General features: G+C 40.4%; 1 protein-coding gene across 6 annotated transcripts in view; it reads right to left on the bottom strand.

Moving 5' to 3' along the window:
• Nucleotides 1–24,166, bottom strand: part of LOC149316225 (microtubule-associated serine/threonine-protein kinase 2-like) — a 216,441-nt gene that overhangs the window by 40,869 nt on the left and 151,406 nt on the right. For 5 of the 6 annotated variants that reach the window (XM_089515054.1, XM_089515049.1, XM_089515052.1 and 2 more), the window contains 10 exons: nt 22,022–22,042; nt 19,401–19,479; nt 12,719–12,873; nt 11,237–11,312; nt 10,118–10,327; nt 5,962–6,063; nt 3,747–3,879; nt 2,814–2,881; nt 2,203–2,288; nt 1,487–1,695 (listed from right to left, as the gene is read on the bottom strand). In XM_089515054.1, coding sequence (XP_089371180.1) covers nt 1,487–1,695; nt 2,203–2,288; nt 2,814–2,881; nt 3,747–3,879; nt 5,962–6,063; nt 10,118–10,327; nt 11,237–11,312; nt 12,719–12,873; nt 19,401–19,479; nt 22,022–22,042 — 1,139 coding nt within the window. The remainder of the gene's footprint in view (nt 1–1,486; nt 1,696–2,202; nt 2,289–2,813; nt 2,882–3,746; nt 3,880–5,961; nt 6,064–10,117; nt 10,328–11,236; nt 11,313–12,718; nt 12,874–19,400; nt 19,480–22,021; nt 22,043–24,166) is intronic. The other variant, XM_089515050.1, reaches the window with a different exon arrangement.

Here is a 24,166-nt window from a genome sequence, read left to right as displayed (position 1 = left end):
TACACTGGGCAGGGTTTAGACTTGACGGACCATGAGGCCTCTTCCAACTTTATGATTCCATGTTTTTATACTTTTAAAAACACACAAAATGCAGGCACTAAAAGACTGACATTGTACTGAGCATCCCACTTTAGAAGGACATGGGAACCCATTCTTTGCATTACATGAAGCTTCTGCAAAGTCATAAAGATCAGCTTTGTGCCAAGTACATTGGTTTGGACTATAAAGGCACAAATAGGTATTGTAAAGTTAAATCCTGATTTTAAAAGGATAAGCTCTCAAGATAAATGTAAGCCCAAAATAGACAGGCAGTAAAGTGTGGCTTCCAGCCACTCTCAGGGTGTGACGTTTAGATGACACACACACCCAGAGCAGTTGAGAGCTGCACGGAGAGCATGCCAGACTGGGGAAAGCTGGCAGGAAAAGAAGTGGAGAAATTCTGTTCTTTGCCGGTGTCCCATTTGAGATCGTGGCAGCAGCCTGGATCAGGGCCAGATGCATGCGGTCGCCATGGTCCTACACTGATCAGGGGGAGCAGCCTCTGGCCACTCCTTTTGCCCTGTCTGTTTAAGGCCATAGTTAGTAAAAAGAAAAAGTTGCAAGTCATAAGTCAGCCTGAAATAACAGTCATCTACTATTCATCAAATTACAGTATCTTCCACCAACCACTGCATTTCAGTTTCGTCTGGACTCTATTATGTTAATTTGCTTGCTTCAAAAAGTGTAAAGGTGTATGTTTCTGGATTTGTATCTGTGAACATTCTCCAACTTCTTGCCTTCCACATAACCCTCAGAGTGATATACCAATATAAAAGAATAAATACAACCATATAATCACAGAACTGTAGTACTGAAAGGTAACCCAATGATGACGTATCTTGTCCAACACACTTCCAATGCTGAAACAGGCAACTAAAGTATCCCTGACAGTGGACATTTAATCTCTATTTAAAAACCTCCTGTGAAGGACAGAATCTACCATGTTCCTAAGTAATCTGTCAAACAGCCCTTACCTTTCAGAGATTCTTCCTAATTTTTAGCCAGGACCTCCTTTCTTGTAATTTCAATATATTGATTTAGAATCTATCCTCAGGAGTAGCAGAAAAGCATCTTCCATGTGACAGCCCTTCAGACATTATAAAATAGCTATTACATTGCCTCTCAGTCTTATCTTCTCTAGGCTAAACAAACCCAACTTTTTTAACTGTTATTCGTAAGCATGGTTTTCATTCCATAATGACCAAAACCATCCCTAGTCTCAAGTTAATACCATTATGGAACCATGGGGATTTACCACTATATCCTTGTGGACAGTAATTAATGGGAATTCAGAGATTTACATAAACTGGGTGGCACAATAGGGTCCCTAAAAGGTGAGAAGACAGCATATACAATATTCAATACTTTTACCATAAAGTAACCCACTTTCATCAAAATGTAAGATTGATATTACAATCAAGGGAGCTCTGTAGTGGTAAAACAATACCTTCAACATACTCCATGACCATGCACAAGTGCCGTTTGGTTTCAAAAGAGCAGAACATGCTGACAACAAAAGGATTCTCTGCAAAAGTTAAGATGTCTCTCTCCACAAAAGCTTGCTGAATTTGATTCCTCAAAATAAGGTTCTGCTTATTGATTTTCTTCATTGCAAAGCGCTCGCGGGTAGTTCTGTGGCGCACTAAGAACACTGCACTAAGGCAACATAAGAAAATTGCATTGTGTTAGAGATGCCATGAGCATACTCCAGAGGTTCTGAATTCTAGGAATTTCTCTGAAGTTTCAATTACTGTATTTGATCAGTTCATAAAGCTACCAAAAGGCAGAAAATTAAGGACAAAAATTTATTCCATCCTCTTCCTACTGCTACTGAAGTGTTAAGTAGATACTTGAAACTTCATTTAGGATCAACAATTATTATGAGTAAGATTGATAAGTTCAAGTACCCAATTAAAATACAAATGTAAAAAGCAAAAGTTCGGTAATAAAAGAATCAGTTTTTAGAAACTAAATTATTAGTGTAATACAATTACTTATTGCTCCAAGTAAAACTTTCCACAGACATACAAAATTTCTGTCACATCTCTATATACAATTTAACTGCAAGAAGGCACACCATCCATAGTAAAATATTATTTTATTATATTTTATATTATTCCCTTCCTGTGCATTATTACGGCTAGATAAAGTCAAAAATCTTACCCATACGCCCCATTGCTAATAAGTTTAATAGTTTCAAATTCTTCTTCAGAAGGAGGTTTTTTTACTTGCACAGTGGCTCCACGGCTCTGAAAACATAAAAAATAGTTTTCACTTTCCTTTTACCATCCATTTGTCTTTTAAAATTTTATTTAAGCAATGTTGCTTTGGAATTATCTCTGAACAGAAGATATATTATTTCTAAAATATCTGTTCAATACTGTTTTGCCCTAGACCATTTAATTTTTTATTTTTTTTGCTTAAAGAAATCTAAGAAGATGGGGAGGAAGAAACACATTTACATTTCACTCTATAGGTAGGATAACAACATGGATCTTTTTCAAATTTATTACAAGTGGCTGCTCTAACAAAACTTTCAAATATAAAATAATTCTGGTTATAATTTTAGAAGATGATCTAGTCATCTTCTAAATACATTCTCATAGTATACTCAATAATATGCTGAAAGAAATTTAAAATGTATCGGTAAAACAGTATTTTTCACTGTTAAAAGTTATTTTATTCATGAACAGTTTACTAATACTTTATTAGAATTGATGCCTTTAATACACACCTGCTACTAGATTGCAGAATTAATCTTTTAATTCATTTACCTTTCCCTCAGTAGAATCATCTGTCTCTGGAGTATCTGGACTGTCATAGCTATTCAACTGGGCCATTTCTGAGGCAAAGGGAGACAGAAATAAACATTTTTAGGATGCAATGTTAAACAACCAAATTCCTTCATCCACTTGCAGTCCCACCGCCATTATGCAGCTCTCATATTCAAGTTGACTGAAGAAATCAGTATATGAAGCCAAAGTAAAAAGAAGATGGTGAATTGTATGACTTCTTAGTGGAAATTTCCCCCCAAAAGTACACTCTCAACACCGGTTGGCTCATTTTTAAAAAAAATGACTGTACAATATAAATTAATTTCTTTTTGTAGCATGTTTACAAAGTCTCTACATTTCTTCAAAGAGGATTTTTAAATATTTGGCAAATAAATGGAGTCTTTATAGATGTCCTGTTTATTTCTCAGGAATACTTTAGCTGATAAAGCAACTTGCTTTAGCTTATAGTATTCAAACTCTATATTTGGAAGAAATGTGTGATGCAGCTCCATATAACATATTCTGTAGTACCACAAACAGACTGTTCGATAATCCAATTATTTTGCTACAATTTATGCAGAGTTAGGAATGGTTTTATCCCAATTGTTCAGGTTCTATCACTGTGTTTCATCATATGCATCAAGAATTTAAATTGCTAAATGATTCCATTTTAAATACACACACACTCAAAACACATGATGCAGAAATTAATGTACATTCTTACAGGTAAGAAGGTATATTAATTTCTGCATCATGTGTTTTGGATGTGTGTCCTTTAAATGTAAACTTAATGAGTCTTTCTAGTAAAACACATAATACTTAAGTGTGCTTCTATAAATGTTAGCAAACAAACAAAATGAACAACAGGGATGTCTTAGATTCTTTAACCTACTTATGCTTTACATATAGCTTTAAAAAATAGAAAGTTCGCACCCTCCAGGGGATCCCTGGTGAGGCCCAGCTGGCAGATAATGTAACGAGGAATGTCACATTTAATGCCTTCCCCTTCCTTTGCATGGCCTTCTGCAGCTTCTAGCAGATGGTAGAACTCTTCGGGATCAAACTCCTGAAGTTCAAGGATATCAAAAGACAACAGTTAATCTGGATTTCCAAAACCAAAATATGTAACTTCATTTTAAGAATGATGAGGGTGGGGTAAAAAGTGCATAATTTAGCTTGAAAATATGCATTTATCAAATATTCACGACCAAATATCATAATTCATTGTGCACTTAGCAAAAGCACACGTATGTATAGCACTAACGTTATGTATTTTTCTACATTAGAAAAAGCATAAATCAATAAATCAACAATTCTTGGAGATTATTATATTCATTTCACCATGACTTTTTACCAGGGCATCACAGGAACAAAAAAAGAAAGATTACACATTAGAACTATGATGCTTCATATATTTTCTAGAGTAACCAAATGGACAACAATTAGATTCTCATTCTATATATTCAAAACCAGCAACAAAATCCATATATTGTCCTGATGCCAAAAAAGAAATCACATTATCTTGTGTCTTTCAGAGTCACAGTTACCCAGAAAGAAGTCTACTTCCCTCTATCCTATGGATGTGGAACAGATGTAAAAGCAGCAAGACTTTAGTGTAATCCTATCTTTGGCAAAACTACCAGTATATTCACTGCAAACAGCAACCAATAGCAAACAACAGTACTTAATCTGAAAGTATGATCAACAGGAAAGAGTAGGGATGGGATCATGAAACCATGAAAGGGTTAGGACAGGACTGATCTCCTAGGGTTCATCTTTATGTTGCTATACAATACAATATACACTATTGTATATTCCGGGCGGCTTGGAAGTGTGCAGCATATAAACACCATGCTTCCAAGCCATCCACACAGTAGTTCTAAAGGGCCATCTGTTCCAGCCCTCAGTCAGTATCACTGTTAAACCTTCTAATTAATTTGCCCTTCTAATTAATAAAACTACTAATTAATTTGCATATCTTAGAAGCCATCCACATTGCTAGAAGCGAGTAACATGTAAGAAACAATATGCAGTAAACAATTCTGTGTATTTAAAAATGCATCTACCAATCTATAACCTACACAGAAATATTATGAATGAAACCAGATACTGTTTATTGCTATTGTAAATAAATAGTAACAAGAGCTGGAAGTCTACTACTAGATTTATATTACTAAATGATAAAGTGAAACTGCCAGTGGGCCTACACAGCAAAGTAAACACCTCCAAAAAGGATAGGTAAAACAGACTGAAATCTAATGAAAGGGCTAAATAAGAGATTCTAGTTTTATATTTTGAGTCCTGTCACAACAATCTTTATAATCATAGAATCGTAGAGTTGGAAGAGATCATAAAAAGCCACTAAATCCAACCCCCTTCCATGCAGGAACACACAATCAAGGACCCCTGACAGATGGCCATCCAGCCTCTGTTTAAAGATCCCCAAAGAAGGAGTGTTCATTATACAGACTCTCAAAAACATTACTACAGTTAGCCCTCCTTATCCACAGATTTTTTATCCACGGATTCAAACATCCACAACTTGAAAGTATTCAAAAAAGGTATAAATTCCAAATAGCAAGCCTTGATTTTCCATTTCATATAAGGGGTACTATTTTGCTATGCCATTATATTTAATGGGAGTTGAGCATCCATCAATTTTGGTATCCACGGGGAATCCTGGAATCAAATCCCAGCGGATAACAAGAACCCACTGTATCTATATTCGTCTCCAATTTTTCTTCAAAAGGATTGAGAAGGAAGTTACTACATATCCAGTTTCTGATTAACTAGTTTTAACTGAAGACAAGTTTAATTTTGGTACTACCTCCAAGGACAGTAGTATTTAGATTTGGTGTGTGGCCATAACCATTACAGGTGCACACTACCTCTAATATATGAAAGAGAACAAGATCTATTTAAACACTTCAAACAACACTACAAACATCCAAGATATACTCCTTATGCTCCTCATTGAACTGTTAAGGCCTCTCTTTCTGATTTCTCTCAGTTGTAAACCCTTTCTCAGAACCTCTTTTATAATACGGACTATCAATTGGCAAAATTTGCTAGATTCCACCAAGTTTAATTTCAATCTCCCGGAACAATTCATCATTGCTACAGCTTCTCAAAGGTCCTGCTTGCTTACCAGACACTCTAGCAATCGCGCAGGCCGTGCAATTATGATCATCAACTTTTTCACCAGCTGGGTTACAAATGCCACCTCTGAGCTTTCTGATCGTTCGTGAGCCTGTAAAAAATGTGAGATTATGAAACAAAGAACTAATTTCATAAATGTAAAGTACACATGCTATTATCGTAGGTTTAATTACAGCTAATTATCAGCATAACAAACACAGCAATCAACTTGCTTATATGTTGCCAAGCTTTAACACATTCTATATATGGCAGAAGCAACATTGATAAACTCAATGAATTGAGAGGAATGCTACAAAGTTTTCAATTAACAATATCTAAATTATACTCTATTTTATAATCTTAATATTTTAGGTGTGGCTTTACATTTAGTTTTGTTGGTAATTTTTCTTCGGTTACTCCTATTACCACCTTAAAAGAGAAAGAGAAAGAAAGGGAGTGAAGGAGGGGAGGGGAGGGGAAGTTTCATTCTGTAATTGTTCTATCAGGACACTCAATGAATCGCAAGATACACAAGTATAAACTGTCGAAACGCCTGTATAGCTACATGCAAAACTCTACATATAATGTAATGATAAAAATGTTCTCTACAGATCAAGAAATCACTGGGGACAATGAGCTATGGTTGGTCCAAAATTGAATATATTCAATGAATCAATTAGACTTATCTATATATCAGTTCAATGAGTCTACTTCAGTTGGAACAAACAACTGGATTTACTCCAGTTTTTCCCTTATACTCATATATAATACTCTAACTCTCCTATGTATATTTAACCTACACAGAAGGAGGAATAAAGACTCAATTTTTCATCCTCCTTGATTAGCACTACTCTGCATTATTCTAAAGCTATTAAAGACAAGTAGAGGTATAATAATGTTAGAAGTAGAGTTCAGAGACCAGATGAGTGACAAACATTGAGTTTCTGGGTTTCTGCCAGCATGAATTTAATGAACAAATGTGCCAGCAATCAGCTAGAGTAGAACTACTTAGTAAGATTCATTTATAAAAAATAAAAATCGATATCCAAACAAGCACCAATATATTACCTGATTATTTATGGAAAAATAACTAAACTATTTAACTTGGCTCGCTTACTAGTAACACTGTGTTTTGAAAATAAGGATAATTCAGTCTTTGAATTCATATTGTAAGTGAAGGCAATGGCATATCATAGGGATGCTTTATAATCTACGCCAAAGCAATATATAGTAGTTTTCAAACAAGCAAAATGAAGAAATAAAGCAAACAATACATTTCAGAATTTGCAGTTCACCATTGAAGAAAAAAGCTGCAATTCACCATCAGCTCTAACTGATTTACCTTGGACCTTGTAATTTACATAATTAATTTGAAACAATTTATTTCCCCTCAATTCATAAACTAATTAAAACTTAACATAATTTGACAGGATATATATATATGAATGAAACATCAATATTTTAAATGTTAAAATTACTTCCATTGATCAATAGTGAAGAGTTTGCTAAAAACAACTGTTTAGGAAGTTTGTCACACAATCTAAATGTCCCAACCATATGTGAAAAAGGACTGATGCGTCTAAAACTTAACTGCCATTTTATTAGTACCTTAAAAACATTTTTTCTGTTTCAATTATGAAAAACAAAGGCAAAAATATATTTAATGATGTAATTTATACTGCAAATTTTAAATCTAAGCTAAATCAAAAATGAAAACACACAACACTGTAAGAAGAGATTACAAAAACCAAACGCAACTTGTAGCAGCCATTCAGCCATGATATCTGCCCAGCACTGCAGCTCCAGAATCCCGAATAAAATCTGTGTTACTTCTTTCTTTCTCTCACTGGATAGTCTGGACATCTCTCCACAAGTTTTGTTTAGAATACATCTCACTTTTACTGCATCTTGGATACATGGGTTATATACCGAATAGCTGCCTATCTTTCATTTCCCTTGGTATGATGCATGCCATCTCATTAGCAGCTCCAATGACAACATGCTTGTCTGAAGGTTGTGGGTGTCATTTCAGAGATTTTTCTCTCCTTAAAGGGAGGGGCTGAGGCAAGCCCAAGGGTTATGGGCTGAAGCTGCTGCCATTCCCTTATAGAAACAAAGTCGTTTTCAGTGACATACATATTGGAGGTAGAAATGGGCAATTTACAAAGCGATTCCCTTATCTGAAAGACTCATCCGTCACTAACTGTAGCCACTAGAGCGTGAAATTAAAATCGTTGTTCTCCCTTGGGGTATACCAGGACCAACATCAGTGATATTCAAGTCACAACTGTGTAATTGAGCTAATATATTGATACAGACCAAGACACCCAAATTCCACAGACAAGAAGCAAGACACCTGCACTTAAAAACAGCAGTTCTAATTAAGATTTCTGTTTGAGTGGGCTACATAAGGCTACTGTAATACATATATGAAACTCTGCACAGTAGTGTCTCCCATACAGGAACATCTACAGAAGATTTTTATCATCTTTTTAAAAAGCAAAAGCAAAATATGCATTTAAATATCTGCATTTCATTTCACTCTTTTGAGATAAATTCAATGTGCAGCTTATTTTTCCTTTTCTGAATTCCCTGTTTCTATCACATTTCAGTTTACAAGTGTAACCACACTAATCCAGTCCAGCCACAGTTAAGTGCTCTTACAGCATCCATTTGTTTTTAACTGTAAAGATGCAAGCATAAGCTCAGATGTCTCAGGGAAACCAAAGGAATTAAATGTGCTTAACTGTGAATGGGTTGTTCCCATTCTCTTCAACTATTTTAATCAAGAATATGCCTATAACACACCTTGCATAATTCCACTGATTTATAGTAACTCTGGATTTGGTGAGAGACACTTTGTTATGACAAATGACATGTCCAATAATAAAGAGTAAATTTACAGAATAAATTTGGACAGCGTTTAAGAGCAAAGAAAGGAAGAACAGAAGGGGAAAGAGTATCTTCAACAACACATTCCTGAAGCAATCTCATTTGTATTAAGGTATTTGGTACATTAGCATGTGCCTCCTAATGTATCTTACCTGTCACTACCTAATCTTTTCATGGATGTGGTGAACTGAAACCAATTTAGAAAAACGATTAAAAAATACCAACCTCCACCCCTCTCCAGCTAAATACCATTAAAGAGTAGAAAGAGAAAGTCAACTACTATCTCTACTGTCTTATATAATAATATACTAGTATTGCTATACTAAGACTACTGTATTGATATGACAAAGTATGATGTGCTTTGAACTAAATTACTTTGCTGTATGCTTGAGTTTTCCTGATTAGTTTTAAAATACATTTTACAAGTGCAGATAGCAACTGCAGCCCTCCATCTGACCTATAATTTCCATAAGCTTTAGCCATCAAAGCCAACTCTGAAGGACTGTAGTCTGAAAATATATGGAGGGCCCAGTTACCTATCCTTGCTTTAAATGGAAATACTTCTTGCTTTTATTTTATTTTGTTCTGTTTAGCTTTTATAGAAATTTAAGTCTAAAACAAAGAAACCAAATTTCTTTTACTAACTTTTTGCTGCAGGCCAAGCCTTTCTTAGTTGACCAGAACATTTTCATTATTTTGGGACAAGTTCCAAAACAGTAACTGTACCCATGAATGCAAATCCTACTATATGGAGATGGCATGGTGCTGGGAATGGACACAGGCAGACATAATGTCTTCTACTTTGTAGTAGAAAATTAATATGAGCTACTGTATGTGTGTACATGTGACTTCCAAGTTGCCTGTTAACTTATGGTGACGCCATGAACTACACAGGGTTTTCTGAGATTTCAGTAGGAAAAACATGGGTCCTAATGCCATTCTTAAGAATATATTACAGTATGAATTGAAACATATTCTTAAGAACAGCATTAAAACCCATCTTTGGCCCTCTGAAATCTGAGGCATTTGAAGGTCGGTAAATTGATTCAAGCTTAATCATGATTTCCTCTATTGCCAGTGTCTTAACCTACTTGCTCTAAATGGCTGGATGCTTCCTATCTGAAGCATGCCAATCTCAGCACACTATTCAAAAGTGTGTAAGGATTGTCACTGATATGTTATTCCATATAATTGCAACTAGGTGACAGAAAGCTGCTCTCTGAATTCAACTAGTTTTTGTAGTATATAAGGCAGTATGCTGTTGAAATACTTACATCCTGTAGGAGTTTCTCAAGGTTTTCCTGCAATTCATAAAAGTACCGAGACGTAATAAGTCCTTCACGTGATTTATCCAGGCAATCTCTGGCCAACTCAATAACTTGATGATGAATGAAACTCAGAACTCCATCTGCTAGCTGCAGTACATTCTCCGGTGCACTGGATGCAATAAACTCTGCCAATCGTTCCTCCATCTGGGCTGTGGCCTAAGACGTGTCAAAGAATAGTCACAGGCATTTACTATTAAACATCTACAGATTATAGGTTTTGTATGAATATTTTGGAATTTTGGCAACCAGAGATAAGGAGTTTTGTTCCACAATAACCAAATTCATAAATATTACAATTGTGTGACAAAGCTGAGTGATACTACGATTACCACATAAAAGATGCAGCGATTTAAGAAGGGACAAGAATTTAAAGTTACCAAAACAAACAAACAAAAACAAAACCCAAAACCCTGGTATCAAACAGGTTGAGATCTGTAAGTCAAACACCTAAAATGGCCAAAGCATACATTATATAGGAGTGCACATCTATCAGTAACAAAATGTCTTGAAGTTTTTTATTTTTACTTCAAAGAAGCCACAGGAAGCTCACATTTGAGCAGAGTAGTAGGACTAGGTGAGAAGTAGTTAATACTTCCATTCATTTAACTCTCCTTCCTTAAGAGGCTGCTTGAGAAAGAAAAGCTCATTTTTTCAATTAAGAATATTCAGGTCATATCATTTGGCTCCCTCAAACCAACAAGTGTATGGAGAAACACAATGACAGATGGATATGTGTATAAAATCTGTAAGCACATGAAAAAATTAAGATGCTGCTACAACTGTTTTTCTTACTTATAAGCATAGTGATTTACTTGGAGACTGACTTGCAACAGTAACTTTATATTCCAAAAAACAAACCTTGATTTTGCCGTTTTATATATGGGACATTATTTTATTATGCCACTGTATTTAATGGGCCTGGAATTAAACCCCAGTGGATACCAAGGACCTGCTTTAACTGCAATATCATCAAATATAGGGTACTATTTGAAATTTTCTCTCACATCCTTATTAAACTACCTTATTAAATAGACTGAAGAGATTGCTCCAAGTATTACTTCTTACCTTTGGAAACCTTTCTTTGTACACATGGTTCATCATTACTATTTCACTATCAAACGATACTGGAGAACGGCCAGGACTGCAAGGAAAAAAGTTAAGAATTTAAAATCTAATTGCTTCTCCCGAAAAAAATTTCTCTGGGATGTTAACTGGAACTGGGGAGAAAGGAAATGTCATTTCATTTCTCAAAATGTCATACTGCCACCTACTCAACTTGCACAAATATTAGTTATATTAGTGTATATGAGACCCTCAATTATTTTTACAAAAGTATCTGTGTTTATTAAATGTCAGAATTTCTAGAATGTTTTAACAACTACTTGACAGTGGTAGAAAAAGAGGCACATTTACCCACATCTAGTGGGAATGTTGTTCTCTTAATCAGTATTGGAAAGATATCATCCATACTATAAAAGATGCAATAATGAGATCCAATGTCACTCAGGCCACTTTTGAATTGCTTAACCAAGTAAGAACAACTACAACTACAAAACTCTCTATTAGTAAATCATCTTAGGAAAGCACTTAGGAACTATTACTTAAAGTGATACATTTTAAATCTTAACACAGATTAGAATTTGGAACAAATATGGTTTTCTGTTTCATCACCATATATCAGATGCTGAAACGTAATGCCATGACTCATTCTACAGCTAAGTAGCCTAGCAGGCTGAATGAGGTAAATCAGATAGAAATTACACCTACTTGTTTAAATGACTCCTCCAAATTAGAATTAAATTTTCTCCTGAATTTTGATTTTGCAAATGGTACAGCTCTTTGATGCCTCTCCTCAAAGGAGTGCCAAGAGGAAATGTGCTTTAAAGGATGTGAATAAGACATTTTTGTATGTTTGTCAGCTTTTCTGGGTTAAAATCAGGCAAAGTTATCAAATTAAAATTAAAAGATATTAATGAACACTAACATTTTCTTTGTTTTGCCTTTTCATCCTTTCACATCTGCGTTGTCTTAGTCCTGCCAGTGCACGACTAGCTCCCACATACATTGCACAGCCATGATTTACTGTAGTTCTCTCCTCATCCATCCACCAAACTTTAAGGTGAGCACAAACATTTATGCCTGCTGGAATTTTGTAAATTCTTTGGCATTGCTTTCCTTTGTTTTGTCTTTTACATCCTTTGTTACATGCCCCCAGGTTTTACCCTTGACTTAACCACAGGTCACATTTAAATCCATAATTCTGGCCCCAAATCCTGCCCTCAACTTATACATGAGGTCGACTTATAGTCAAGTATATACGGTAGTCTATTTTTTTTAATCTATGTGGCATACAAATTCTCAAAAGAAATCTGTGAGTATATTAAAGTTTCACCAGCTACACAGATTTCCGAAGAAGTCTATTCTAGTTTAGTACAGTAATCTAATTTATACAATAATTTCTTCTAAACAGTGGATGTTCTCACAGACAAGTGAAAACTAGTTAGGAAAAAATAATTTGACGTATCATAAGTAGGATCAAATGCCCACCTGAGACTGCGAGACCGGGGCCGCATTGCTGGGGAATGTCGTCCTTCCTCATCAGTGATGCTTTCTGTACTGAAATGTTTTGTCAGGAAATGAAGTTCATCTGCTGTTGGCTGATAGGGCAGTTGATGTAGCTTCTCCTGAGATGAGCAAGATGACTAAGAACAAAATATATATACAAAAGACTCCTTAATACGAGGCACGGGACTTCATATACATAACCATGGTACAATTGTCTTAATGATTTAACACGATGAAGCAGAGCTGCAAAGGTGTAAGTACTGATGCTAAGTTATGCATACATGGTCTATCATTTGTTGAGTTGCCTTCAAGTGTTGGTAAATCTCTAGAAATGTGCTATTACAGATTAATTACAGCCAGGACTTTCATATTCCCTCATATCTAAGCAAACAGAATAAATTTTAACAGCAACAGTTCTCAGAGGCATCTAGGAATAATTAAGTGACAAAACATTAAACTGATATCTATAAAATATGTGAACTAAATTATGGATAAGAAAATGTATGGCGCTTTCTGCTAATGTAAGTACATCCCCTATATCCGTGGGAGTGGTATTCATGGCTTCACTTACCCGTGATTGAAAAGAACAGGTTGCTCACCTGTAACTGTGTTTCTTCGAGTGGTCATCTGCGAATTCACACAAATGGGTTTATTCTGCGCCTGCGCAGCAATCCTCGGAAACTTCTGGAAACTCCAGGCAGAAAGCAATGTATCTTTCTGCAACTTTTTGGCAGTAGCCCCGCCCATCCATATATAAGGCCCCTGGTGGCCCGCTCCTCTTCAGTTCCGAATGAGCCGCTAACCAGTGCGGCAACAAGTGTTGTCAAGTGAGCAGACACTGAGGGGATGGATGGGCGGGTTTGTGTGAATTCGCAGATAACCACTCGAAGAAACACAGTTACAGGTGAGCAACCTGTTCTTCTTCTTCGTGGTCTCTGCGAATCACACAAATGGGTTTAGACTAGCGAGCTGTAGTCAGTGGAGGAGGGAGTGTCAATAACCAATAAATCACATAACCAATAAAGTATGTAAACCAAACAACTGTGTTATTTATTAACAGTGTAACAGGTCTATTGCATGGCAGAAAGTAACACTGCCCTCCCAAAGGCTGCATCCTGCCTGGCCCTGGCGTCCAGCCTGTAATGTCTTATGAATGTCAATGGCTGGGACCAGACAGCAGCCTTGCATACATTCTCAAGGGGAATCCCCGTCAAAAAGGCTGGGGATGTGGCTACCGCCCTAGTTGCATGGGCTCTAACCCGACCTGGCAAGGGCTTCTTGGCCAGCTCGTAGCAGAGGCGGATGGTGTTGGCCACCCATTTAGAGAACCTCTGCGGTGAGACCGGCAGCCCTCTCTTGGCTTCGGAGTAGCATACAAAGAGTCTCTCCGATCGCTTGGACGCAGCAGCTCTGCCCAAGTAGAACGCCAGTGCCCTCCGGACATCTAGGGCATGGATCTGGCGCTCAGAGTCCGTGGTTGGATTAGGAGCCAAAGTCGGCAAGACAATGTCCTGGTTGATGTGGAAAGCAGACACCACCTTGGGCAAGAAAGTAATGTCTGTACAGAGCACCACCTTGTCCTTATGGAAATGGAGGAAGGGTTGGTCCATCCTCAGGGCACACAGTTCACCAGCCCGGCGGGCTGACGTGATAGCTATCAGGAAGGCCATTTTCCAGGTCAGGAGTCTCAGGTCCGTGGTAGCCAAGGGCTCAAACGGCTTAGACACCAGCTGTGCCAGGACGGTGTCTAAACTCCACTGTGGTGAAGGGTCCGCGACAGGTGGATGCAGGTTGTTGAATCCTTTAAGGAACCTCTTTATGAGAGGGTCCCCAAACAGAGAGAGTTTGTTTTGAAACAAATAGTGTGACGAAATGGCAGCCAGGTAGCACTTGATAGAACTCAAGGAGAAACCTGCTTCTGTCAGTGTCATAAGAAAGTCCGGGACCACAGGGATGGAGACACGGGATGGTGGAATGCCCTTTGTCTGCAAAAAGGCAAGGAACCTATCCCATTTGTAGGCATAGGACCTCTGTGTAGATGGTCTTTGTGCTGCCTTGATGATATCCTGAACACCGAATGGAAGCGTGCTCAGGACCGAATCTTCCATGCCACCAATGGGAGAGACTGCATCTCGGGATGGTGGACTCGCCCGTCGTGAAGCGAGAGCAGGTCGGGCCGGTGTTCCAGTCGGAGATGCTCCTGTGCCCTCTGTAGGAGAGGAGCGAACCACGGCTGTCTGGGCCACCACGGAGTTATCAGGATTGCGTCCGTGTGGTCCGACAACATCTTCGAGATCACCCATGTGATCAGAGGAAATGGGGGAAAGGCATACAGGAGGCCTTGAGTCCACTTGAGTTGGAAGGCATCCCCTTCCGACCCGGGCTCTCTGTACCGTGAACAGAATCTCGGTGTGTGAGCATTCAACCGGGAGGCGAACAGGTCCAGGAGAGGGGGACCCCAGCGCTTGGAGAGTTGGGTCACCACTTCTGGATGCAGCCTCCATTCGTGGCAAGTGGAAGATGACCTGCTGAGTTGGTCTGCAAGGTCGTTCTGGTCACCAGGCAGATGGATGCACTGCAGCAGGATCTTGTGCTGTATGCACCACTCCCAGATTTTGTACCCCCTTGTTTGTTGAGGTAGTACATGACCGTGGTGTTGTCGGTGAGAAGAAGCACCACCTTGTTCGTGAGGACCGTCTGGAACGCTCTGAGTGCCTTTTCCACGGCAAGCATCTCTAAGATGTTGATGTGGAGAGTGGCTTCTGTCGGTGACCATTTGTCCCTTATTGTAAGGTCCAGAGTGTGGGCGCCCCATCCCTGCAGGGAGGCGTCCGTGGTCAGGGAAAGGTCCGACTGCGGGGGTAGGAATGACATTCCCACGCAGACGTTGTCGGGCTGGAGCCACCATCGAAGGGACTTCTGTACGGTCCTCAGGATGGTGAGCAGTTTGGTAGGCGTGTCTTGGACAGGGTCGAACACGGATAGGAACCAGGATTGCAGGGGCCTGAGCCTTAGCCTGGCCCACGGTGTGACGAAGGTGGTAGAGGCCAGGTGTCCCATGGCGACTTGTACCACACGAGCTTGGAAACGCCTTTGACGCAGGCAGGGCTGCAGTGATGCGCGGAGGGCCTGAAACCTTGCCTCTGGAAGGTATGCCTTCATTGACACAGAGGCCAGCATGGTTCCTATGAAGTCGATGCGCTTGGTAGGAGTCAGGTTGGACTTGTCGAAGCTGACCAGTAGTCCCAATGCTTGAAGGAGCGACAGGGCAAACTCGAATTGTTTGAGCAGAGTGTCCCTGGAAGACGCTGCGAAGAGCCAGTCGTCCAGGTATGGGAAGACTGTGATTCCCTTTTGACGCAGGTACGCCACCACAGGTGCCATGCACTTGGTGAAGACCCTTGGAGCTGTGGAAAGGCCGAAGGGAAGGACCTTGTACTGGTATGCCTGGTGTCCGACAGCGAAGGCGAGGAACCTGCGGTGGTCCTCCAGGATCGCTATGTGAAAGTAGGCATCCTTTAAGTCTAGCGTCACGAACCAGTGGCCTTCCTGTAGGAGTGGTAAGATAGAAGCAAGGGTTACCATCCTGAATTTCTTGTAAACAATAAAGTCATTGAGGGCCCGGAGATCCATTATGGGTCTAAGGCTGGAGTCTTTCTTCGGTACGGTGAAGTACCTGGAAAAGAAGCACCGGTTGAACTCAGACGGGGAGACGGGTTCAATGGCGCCTTTGTCTAGAAGAGTGCGCACTTCGTCAAGAAGGGTGTCCGAGGGGACAGTTGACACAAAAGCTCCAGTTGGTGGGAGCTCAGAGAACTCTAGGGTGTAACCCCTGCGGACGATGTTAAGTGCCCAAGAGTCTGTCGTGATGGCTGCCCAGGTGTAAAAGAAAGGGCTCAGCCTGTTGGAGGTGACGAGGTGCGCTGGAACACATCAGAACCTCTTCTTGCCCCGGCCATCCTTCTTCCTATATCCCTGTTGGTATCTGGGTTGGGAGGATTGACGCCTGTCTGGTGGGGGAGCAGGCGACCGGGAGGATCGGCCCTGAGGGTTACTGTCCTGGTGGTAAGGACGGTCCTGGGGCTGGAAGCAGTACTGGCCTCCTGGGTGCCAGGGGCGCTGACCAGGGTACCTCTGGCGGGGGGACTTGGATGGTGCGGAAGACATACCGTGCTTTCTAGCCGCGGTCTTCATCCGGTACCTGAAGCTAAGCTTCTCGTCCGTGTCCCTATTGAAGAGGCCCGAGTTGTCAAAGGGCATGTCTTCAATAGCCGCCTTCGCCTGAGGGGTGAGGTCTGAGGACCGGAGCCATGCATAGCGGCGGAGGGCTATGGAGCCAGAGAGGACCTTGGATGCACAGTCCGTGGAGTGTCTGGCGGAGATGATCTGCTGCCCAGCCATCAGGTGGATCTCATTCCTGAGAGCCGCCATCATACGCCTCCTGTCATCAGGCAAGTCAGCAATGGTGGGGTCCATCTTCTCCACCAGGAACTGGACGTAGGCCCCCATGCAAGCAGCATAGTTTGCGATCTTGGTCGAGAGCCGCCGAGGCGCAGAATTTTTTAGCCAGGCCGTCCAGCTTCTTGCTGTCTTTGTCGACAGGCGAAGACGAGGTCCTGGGAGCGAAGGTGGACTGAGCTCCTTCCACAATAGCTGAATTCAGCTTGGGATGGTTTGACAGCCGGGACGGAGCAGACGGAGTGACCCGATACAGGTTCTCGAACCTGCGCGAAGTGGACGGGATGGTGGCTGGGGCGTCCCAAGAACGCTTGGTGATCTTCTCCAGGGACGGGAGATAGGCCAGGGCTGGTGGAGCTGGAGCAGAGCCGTGGATCCTCCTTTCCACCGGGTCAAGGGCATCATCCTCCGGATGGGCAACTTCCAGCTTGAGAGCATCAGCCATCCGTATGACCCTGTCGGCAAAGGCCCGGACGTTGTCCGTGGGCGACGGGACAGATGGGCCTTCAGGCACAAACGGGGCGTCCTCATCCGAGATGGGAGACACGGAACGAGGGGAGCCCGCGGAGGTTACGACGCAGGTGGGACGGGTCAACCGGGATGAGGTACTGTCCCGTGTGCTGGTCGTGAACGAGATCCGGGAACGCCTGAAAGAGGTCCCGATCATGCTCTGCAGGGGCACGATGGTCTGCGGCCAGCGCCTCGTCAGCTTTGGTCCCCAGCGTAGCCCGGTCCCGTGTGGCAGAGCATGGCCTTCTCCTTGGTGAGGGTGAAGGAGATCTTGGCCTCAGCCTCTGAGGAGAGAGTGGAGCATCAGAGTCCTGGAGCTCTCCCTCCGATTCAGAGTCCACGGTCACAATCTGCAGGCTGTCTGCCGGTACAGAGAGGTGACTGGTGAGGAGGACTCTGGGTTCAAGCGGCACCATCTGGGAAGGGGCCAGTACTGACGGAGCCGGGGTCTTCACCAGCTCTGCGACAGGCGATGTCGACGGTACTGGCCTCGACTCAGGCAGAGGCACTGAGACTGTGCTTGGGGGCCCTTTACGGCGGCTCTTAGAAGGCGGCGAGGACGAACGAGCCCGCTTCTTGTCCCGATCGGAGCTCTTATCCCCTCTTCTCTTGGGGGCTTTGGGGGCATCCGCATCCCCAGAGGCTCCAGAGCCGCCAGGCTGGCTGAGAACCCTCTCGTATAGGGCGGCCTTGAGTGTCCCGGTCCCTGTTCTTGAGGGCTTGGGCGGACATGGCCTTGCAGTGGGCACAACTGCCCGGAACGTGTGCCTCCCCCAAGCAGAGGACACACTTATCGTGGCCGTCGGCCTTGGGGATTTTCACCCCGCACTTGGTGCATTGCTTGAAAGAGGCCATGGAAAGAGAAGTCCGTTACCAGTCCGAAGTCAAGCCGTTAAATCAGAGAAAGACATCAAGCCAAAGGGAAAGTCCGAAGAAAGGTCAAGTGAAAGTCCGAAGGTCGAATAGCCAGAGATTCCAATACACAAAGAGCAAGCGAAATGCTAGCGAAGTTCCTCGAGCTGCTTAGCGCGGCGGAATGAAGGAACTGAAGAGGAGCGGGCCACCAGGGGCCTTATATATGGGTGGGCGGGGCTACTGCCAAAAAGTTGCAGAAAGATACATTGCTTCCTGCCTGGAGATTCCAGAGGTTTCCGAGGATTGCTGCGCAGGCGCAGAATAAACCCATTTGTGTGATTCGCAGAGACCACGAAGAAGAAAATATGTTCTCTCTAGAGACTTTCTAGGTCCTCCAGCATGATTCTATGGTACACGTCCAGTAGATGTTGACAAAAGAGTCTTGCTGGAAAACCTAGAAATCTTCTCTCTAGGAATCTCTTGGTCCTCCAGCATCACTCTATGGTCAACTTTCACCAGATGCTATTAATTTCACTATGGTTTGCTATTGTTCTTGGTTTCACATTTCCATGGTAAGTCTTGGAATGTATCCCCTGCATTGTATGTGTGTGTCATACTGTACTTTAACTGAATACAAAAAAAAAAATTAAAGAATGATCCACACTAGGTATTAGAAATAGTTTTGAAGTCCTACACAAAAGAGTTAAAAAAACAATTATTGTCAACCTGCTGGGAAGGAAGGAGAAAATAATACATTTAAAACTTCAATAATTCTTAACTACTGGAAGTAAAAAGAATGGAATTTAAAGCAATTTATTATCCATGATAAAAATTAACTTACTGAAACTGTTGAACTAGGTGTGTTAGTTCCATATCCAGATGAAGGAAGGGAGGCCAGAGACCAACGGCGTCCATCTGTCCTAGAGAAAGATGCACACAGTACTACTCAGAAATGTTACTACAAGCTTTAAATAACCTATTAACAAAGTTCTCCTACACAAGTAACCCATGTGCTGTAGTTAGTGGCCAGCCATCCTTTTAAATTTCTCCCCTAAGCAGCTTTAGGTTGATTATAAAGTCATGGCAGTAATAATTATGAAGTCGAGAATCTGGTCTGTAAAACATAACACATTCCACTAAAGACATTCCACTAAAGAATTTTTTTTAATTGTTTAGAACTTCTAGAACCCAATACCCTAAAAAAATCCATTAAAATTGTTTAGAAATTCTCTATTTGTCATCATAAATTTTCAGCATCTATTTTACTATTATAGATACCACAAGATGTTCATTCAGTTCTTCAGAACTCAGAGCATTTCAGTGATGGAAGAATCTTTTGCTGAGAAACTCTGGCCAACTCCTGCCAAAAGCAGTTTTAATAAACTGGCTTATCCAGTTTATTAAAACTTATATATATATTATTTGCACAGGCAAAATATTTTTCAAAATGAAGTATAAGTTTTCTACAGAGTGATGAGGCAAAACTGATCAGGAATGTGTTACTATATTTAAAGGTATTTGTTTAATAAAATTCTGCCAGCAATTAATCAACTGTATCCAGAATCAGGAAGGTGCCTTCTCAACAAGGAAAAAAGGCCCTTTTAAACTGTCTTAATTTCATTTTATATTTTGAGGGCAATGGCATGTGTGTGCATGCATGCATGCCAAACTAGGAAAAGGGGTGGGGATAATATCTTTCAGAAGTCTTGCAGGCAGTCCCTAATGCCGTAAAGATTCCCTAAAGTGCAACAAGGAAGCAATCGTTCCCGCTTTCATAGCACTTTTCAAAACAATGCTATTTTTGTGGGAGAAGAGCATCGTGCGATAAAGTCTGTATGAAATAATCAGCAAGATAGTGCTGTGTTCAAGTATGGAAAGGGAGTGAACAGTTTGGGGAGAGTTCTGGTTTACATCTGATTTTTTGTTTGCATTCTTTGACATTGCAGCTATTATCTTAGCTATAAATTATGGGTTTCAATGTTTCTATTAAGTACTGAGAGAATCAACTACCAAGCATCTCTAAAAAGATCTCTTGAACGGCTTTTTGCATATCATCTTTATTATATTTGACATTTCATAAGAACAGTAGGAATGACTCTGTAAAACTAAACTAAGCTTCATATTTGATCATCTACATTCAGGAAAGCAATACTTCTAATTCACATTCTTCTCTCTCTTAGGATTAAGCAAAGGCATAACATACATTTAATAAGCAGTACATTCATGCTTCATGCACAGGATCACAAATATTTAAGTGTAGTGACACAATCCATGCTGTAATTAACCCCATTTAGCCAATCTTTTGAACATAAAACATCCTCAAATGCTACTGCTATTTTCTTTTGTATCTTATACTTTATATGTGACGTGTACTAAACACTGAATTGCCACTGTATGAAAGGGTATCACTGCTTAAATATTTTGAAGAAGAAAAAGGCAACTGGCTGAGACACAAAAACACAGAGGCAATTTTGGTGAATGCAAAAAGATTTCTAAAGCCTTACTACAAATTTTATACAGTTTATACTGTTTTTCGGTGTAGTTTTTACTTCCATCTTCTTTTTATTTCGTCCTGATCATTCAATTTTCTTTTTTACTTTGTTTCCCTGGAGGTAATGTAGCACCCTACTCTTCTTTGAAATTTCCATTTGATTTCTCAGATCTTGTGGAAGAGGTTTCTTGTTCTACCTTTCTTAATGTCCTCTTCTATTTCTCTGCAGTGATTTATTATAATAGTTGTCTTTGTCCCTATGCATAGGTCACTGAATAGATACATACAGGATTCTGCATCCTTTTATTTTGCATATGTCTTTAACTATTCAAATAATTTCATAAGTCATTTGATTCACTTTTTTTCTTTTTGGTTAGAGACATTGTTTTTTTGCATTCTTCCCTGATAATATAGCTGGTTTCAGTCCAGGGTTCATCTGGCTCCCTGTCCATTAGGTAAAGATAGTCCCTTGACATGAATGTCTAGTTGTAACCAACTGCAGGGGGCGGTGCTCATCTCAATTACTAAACTGAAGAGCTAGCTAGACAAAGAGGATAACTTTGGAGTCATGTGGGCAGCATGACTGTTCTGAAAGCTGTTAGCTTCCCACCAAAGTGGTACCTATTTATCTACTTGCATTTAGATGCTTTTGAACTGCTAGGTTGGCAGATGTTGGGACTAGTGACAGGAGCTCATCCCATCATGCAGCACTTGGGACTCGAACTGCCAACCTTCCGATAGTAAGAATTGGCATCTTAACCACTAAGCCACCTCATCCCTCAATTAGGCTTAATAGTGCAAAATTCCATTGAGTTCACTGGGATATATTGTTATTTTTAGCAATGCCTAAATGGGGTTTTGGCATCATATAAATTTACTGGGCCTGCAGCATGCAAAAGCATGATATTTGCATTCCATACAATATCTATATGCCTATATATCTATATAAATATATCTGCTAAAACCATTACCTGTCTGCCCTGTGTCCATGGCTATATTTAAAAAAAAACAGTTATCAGTAATAAAATCACAACCCAGTTATAAATATGTCAAATTATTATTTTATGCTTGTGAATCAACTTGAGAACTTTCATTTTTGAAGGAACAGTACAAATAAATAAAAAGGGGGGTAAATGAGACATATGGTTAGGCATCGTTTATATGCACAGCCATAATTCCAATTTATCAAAAGACTAATTTTGAGGATTGCTCATCTATGTTTTTCAGTTTAGTTTTGTTATTAGTTTAAAAACAAAGATTGGTGTCACAAAATTATCAGAGCTGAGAATGACTGAAAAACAAATCTATTTCCACAGTAAGTGATAATGGTTGCATCTCTACATATCACACAGTATTCTCTATGACACAACACATAATGTGAGAGGGAAATCTTGCACTGGGAAAAAGAATTTAGCTTAATAGTATAACACAAGAGCACATATTTTTCCTAGCACAGAATACTGTACACCCACCTTTGCCTAAGTCCTCTTGAGGATATTGGAGTTGGATGAAAGGTTAATGTGCTGTGGTTGTGGACAGGCTATCTCATGCAGAACAGCCAACTGAAGGATAACATGGGGCTGGTCTTTCAAGCAGATGGCCTTCTACCAACTTTCTATCTCCTGTGAATATTGCCTCACAGACTAGCTTTCTTAACATCTGTTGTTACCAAAATGGCCATAGCACTGTTGTGGTAGCAGCCACAAACGCAATACAATATGGCTAAGTGACTGGGCTTCTTCTTGCAGCTGCAAGCAGAAAGACAGGCAAAGTAGCTCATGGGGAAGATTCACACAGTAAACTTCAGCATGAGTAAGGGCTCTCTTTAGCAGTTCTTGAAAAAAGAAACTTGCATTGAATAGTCAGTGGGACGAAGAGTGCTAGAATTGCCCCCCCCACACACACACACACACTTTTTTTTCAGTAACCAGGTTTTTGGAGCCCTGCCTCATATGCTCCAAGCATGTTTTGGATAGCCTGGTGTGACTCCTAAGTAAAACAATTCCAAGATATTTGTCTAATATAAAAAGCGATTCTAACTTCAGTGCTCAGTTGTATGTCTTTGCTCTTCAGTATCTTTTCTAGTTCTTTCACAGCTGCCCTTCCCATTCCTAGAGTTCTTCTTGTTTCTTGACTGCAGTCTCCATTCTGGTCGATGTTTGATCATAGATAGGGGAATTCTTTAACTATTTCAATTTCCTCATTGTCTAGACTGCTTTTGTGTATTTCTTCAGTAGTCATTATTTTTGTTTTCTTTATGTTCAGCATAAAGAACCTGCCTTTACACTTTCATCTTTGACCTTCCTTATTAACTGTTCCAATTCCTGAATGTCTTCTGCTAATATTATGGTGTCGTCTGCATATCTTGTTAATGTTGCTTCCTCCTATCTTCGTTCCTCCTTTTTCTGATTCTAATTCTGCTTTTCTTATGTTTTCAGTATATAAGTTAAATAAGTAAGGTGATAGGATGCAGCCTTGCCTGACCCCTTTGCCTATTGGGAACCACTCTGTTTTCACAAATTCTGTTCTGATGGTGGCCTCTTGTCCTTGGTACAGATTCCTCATCAGGACTATCACTGTACCAAGATGCATGGCAGGACTTTGCTTTGGCATGTCTGGTGGAATTAGGGGAGAAAAACTCTAGGAACAAGGTGATAGTTCAGAGACATCTCAAGGATAAAAGGGGAAAAGTTACTTTCACAGCTCATGGTTTGAGACCAACTGGAACAAAAATATTCTTGGGCATCTTCCAGATCTACCACTGTAAGGCTTTTTAGTTTTTGGATGGCAGAAACTGAAAGAGGTGCTCCTCACATTAAAGATGTGCAGGCTGTGGCAATTTCAGATCCAGAATGGCTTCATCAGAAGTAGTGAGGATATCTAGCTGCTTAGCTGGAGGAATAGGGAAGGGGATAGTGTGGTGTCTAAGGCAAGTCAGACTATCTCTTGTGTGTCTGGGGGGTGGGTCTATTTGCAATGCTGCTGAAGGGCATTCTAAAAATAACCACACCAGTAAACCCATGAGATCCAAACATACTCTTGTTGCCAGTTAAATGTCTATTTTAGAAAGAGGCCTTGAGATTGATAGCTCTACATTTTCCCTGTGTTCTATGCAG

This window comes from Sceloporus occidentalis, unplaced genomic scaffold (assembly GCF_023333645.1).
Source record: "Sceloporus occidentalis isolate IW3139 unplaced genomic scaffold, rSceOcc1.0.p SCAF_3, whole genome shotgun sequence".
NCBI classification, from domain to species: Eukaryota; Metazoa; Chordata; class Lepidosauria; order Squamata; family Phrynosomatidae; genus Sceloporus; species Sceloporus occidentalis.
This window is presented reverse-complemented; position numbering and strand designations above follow the sequence as displayed.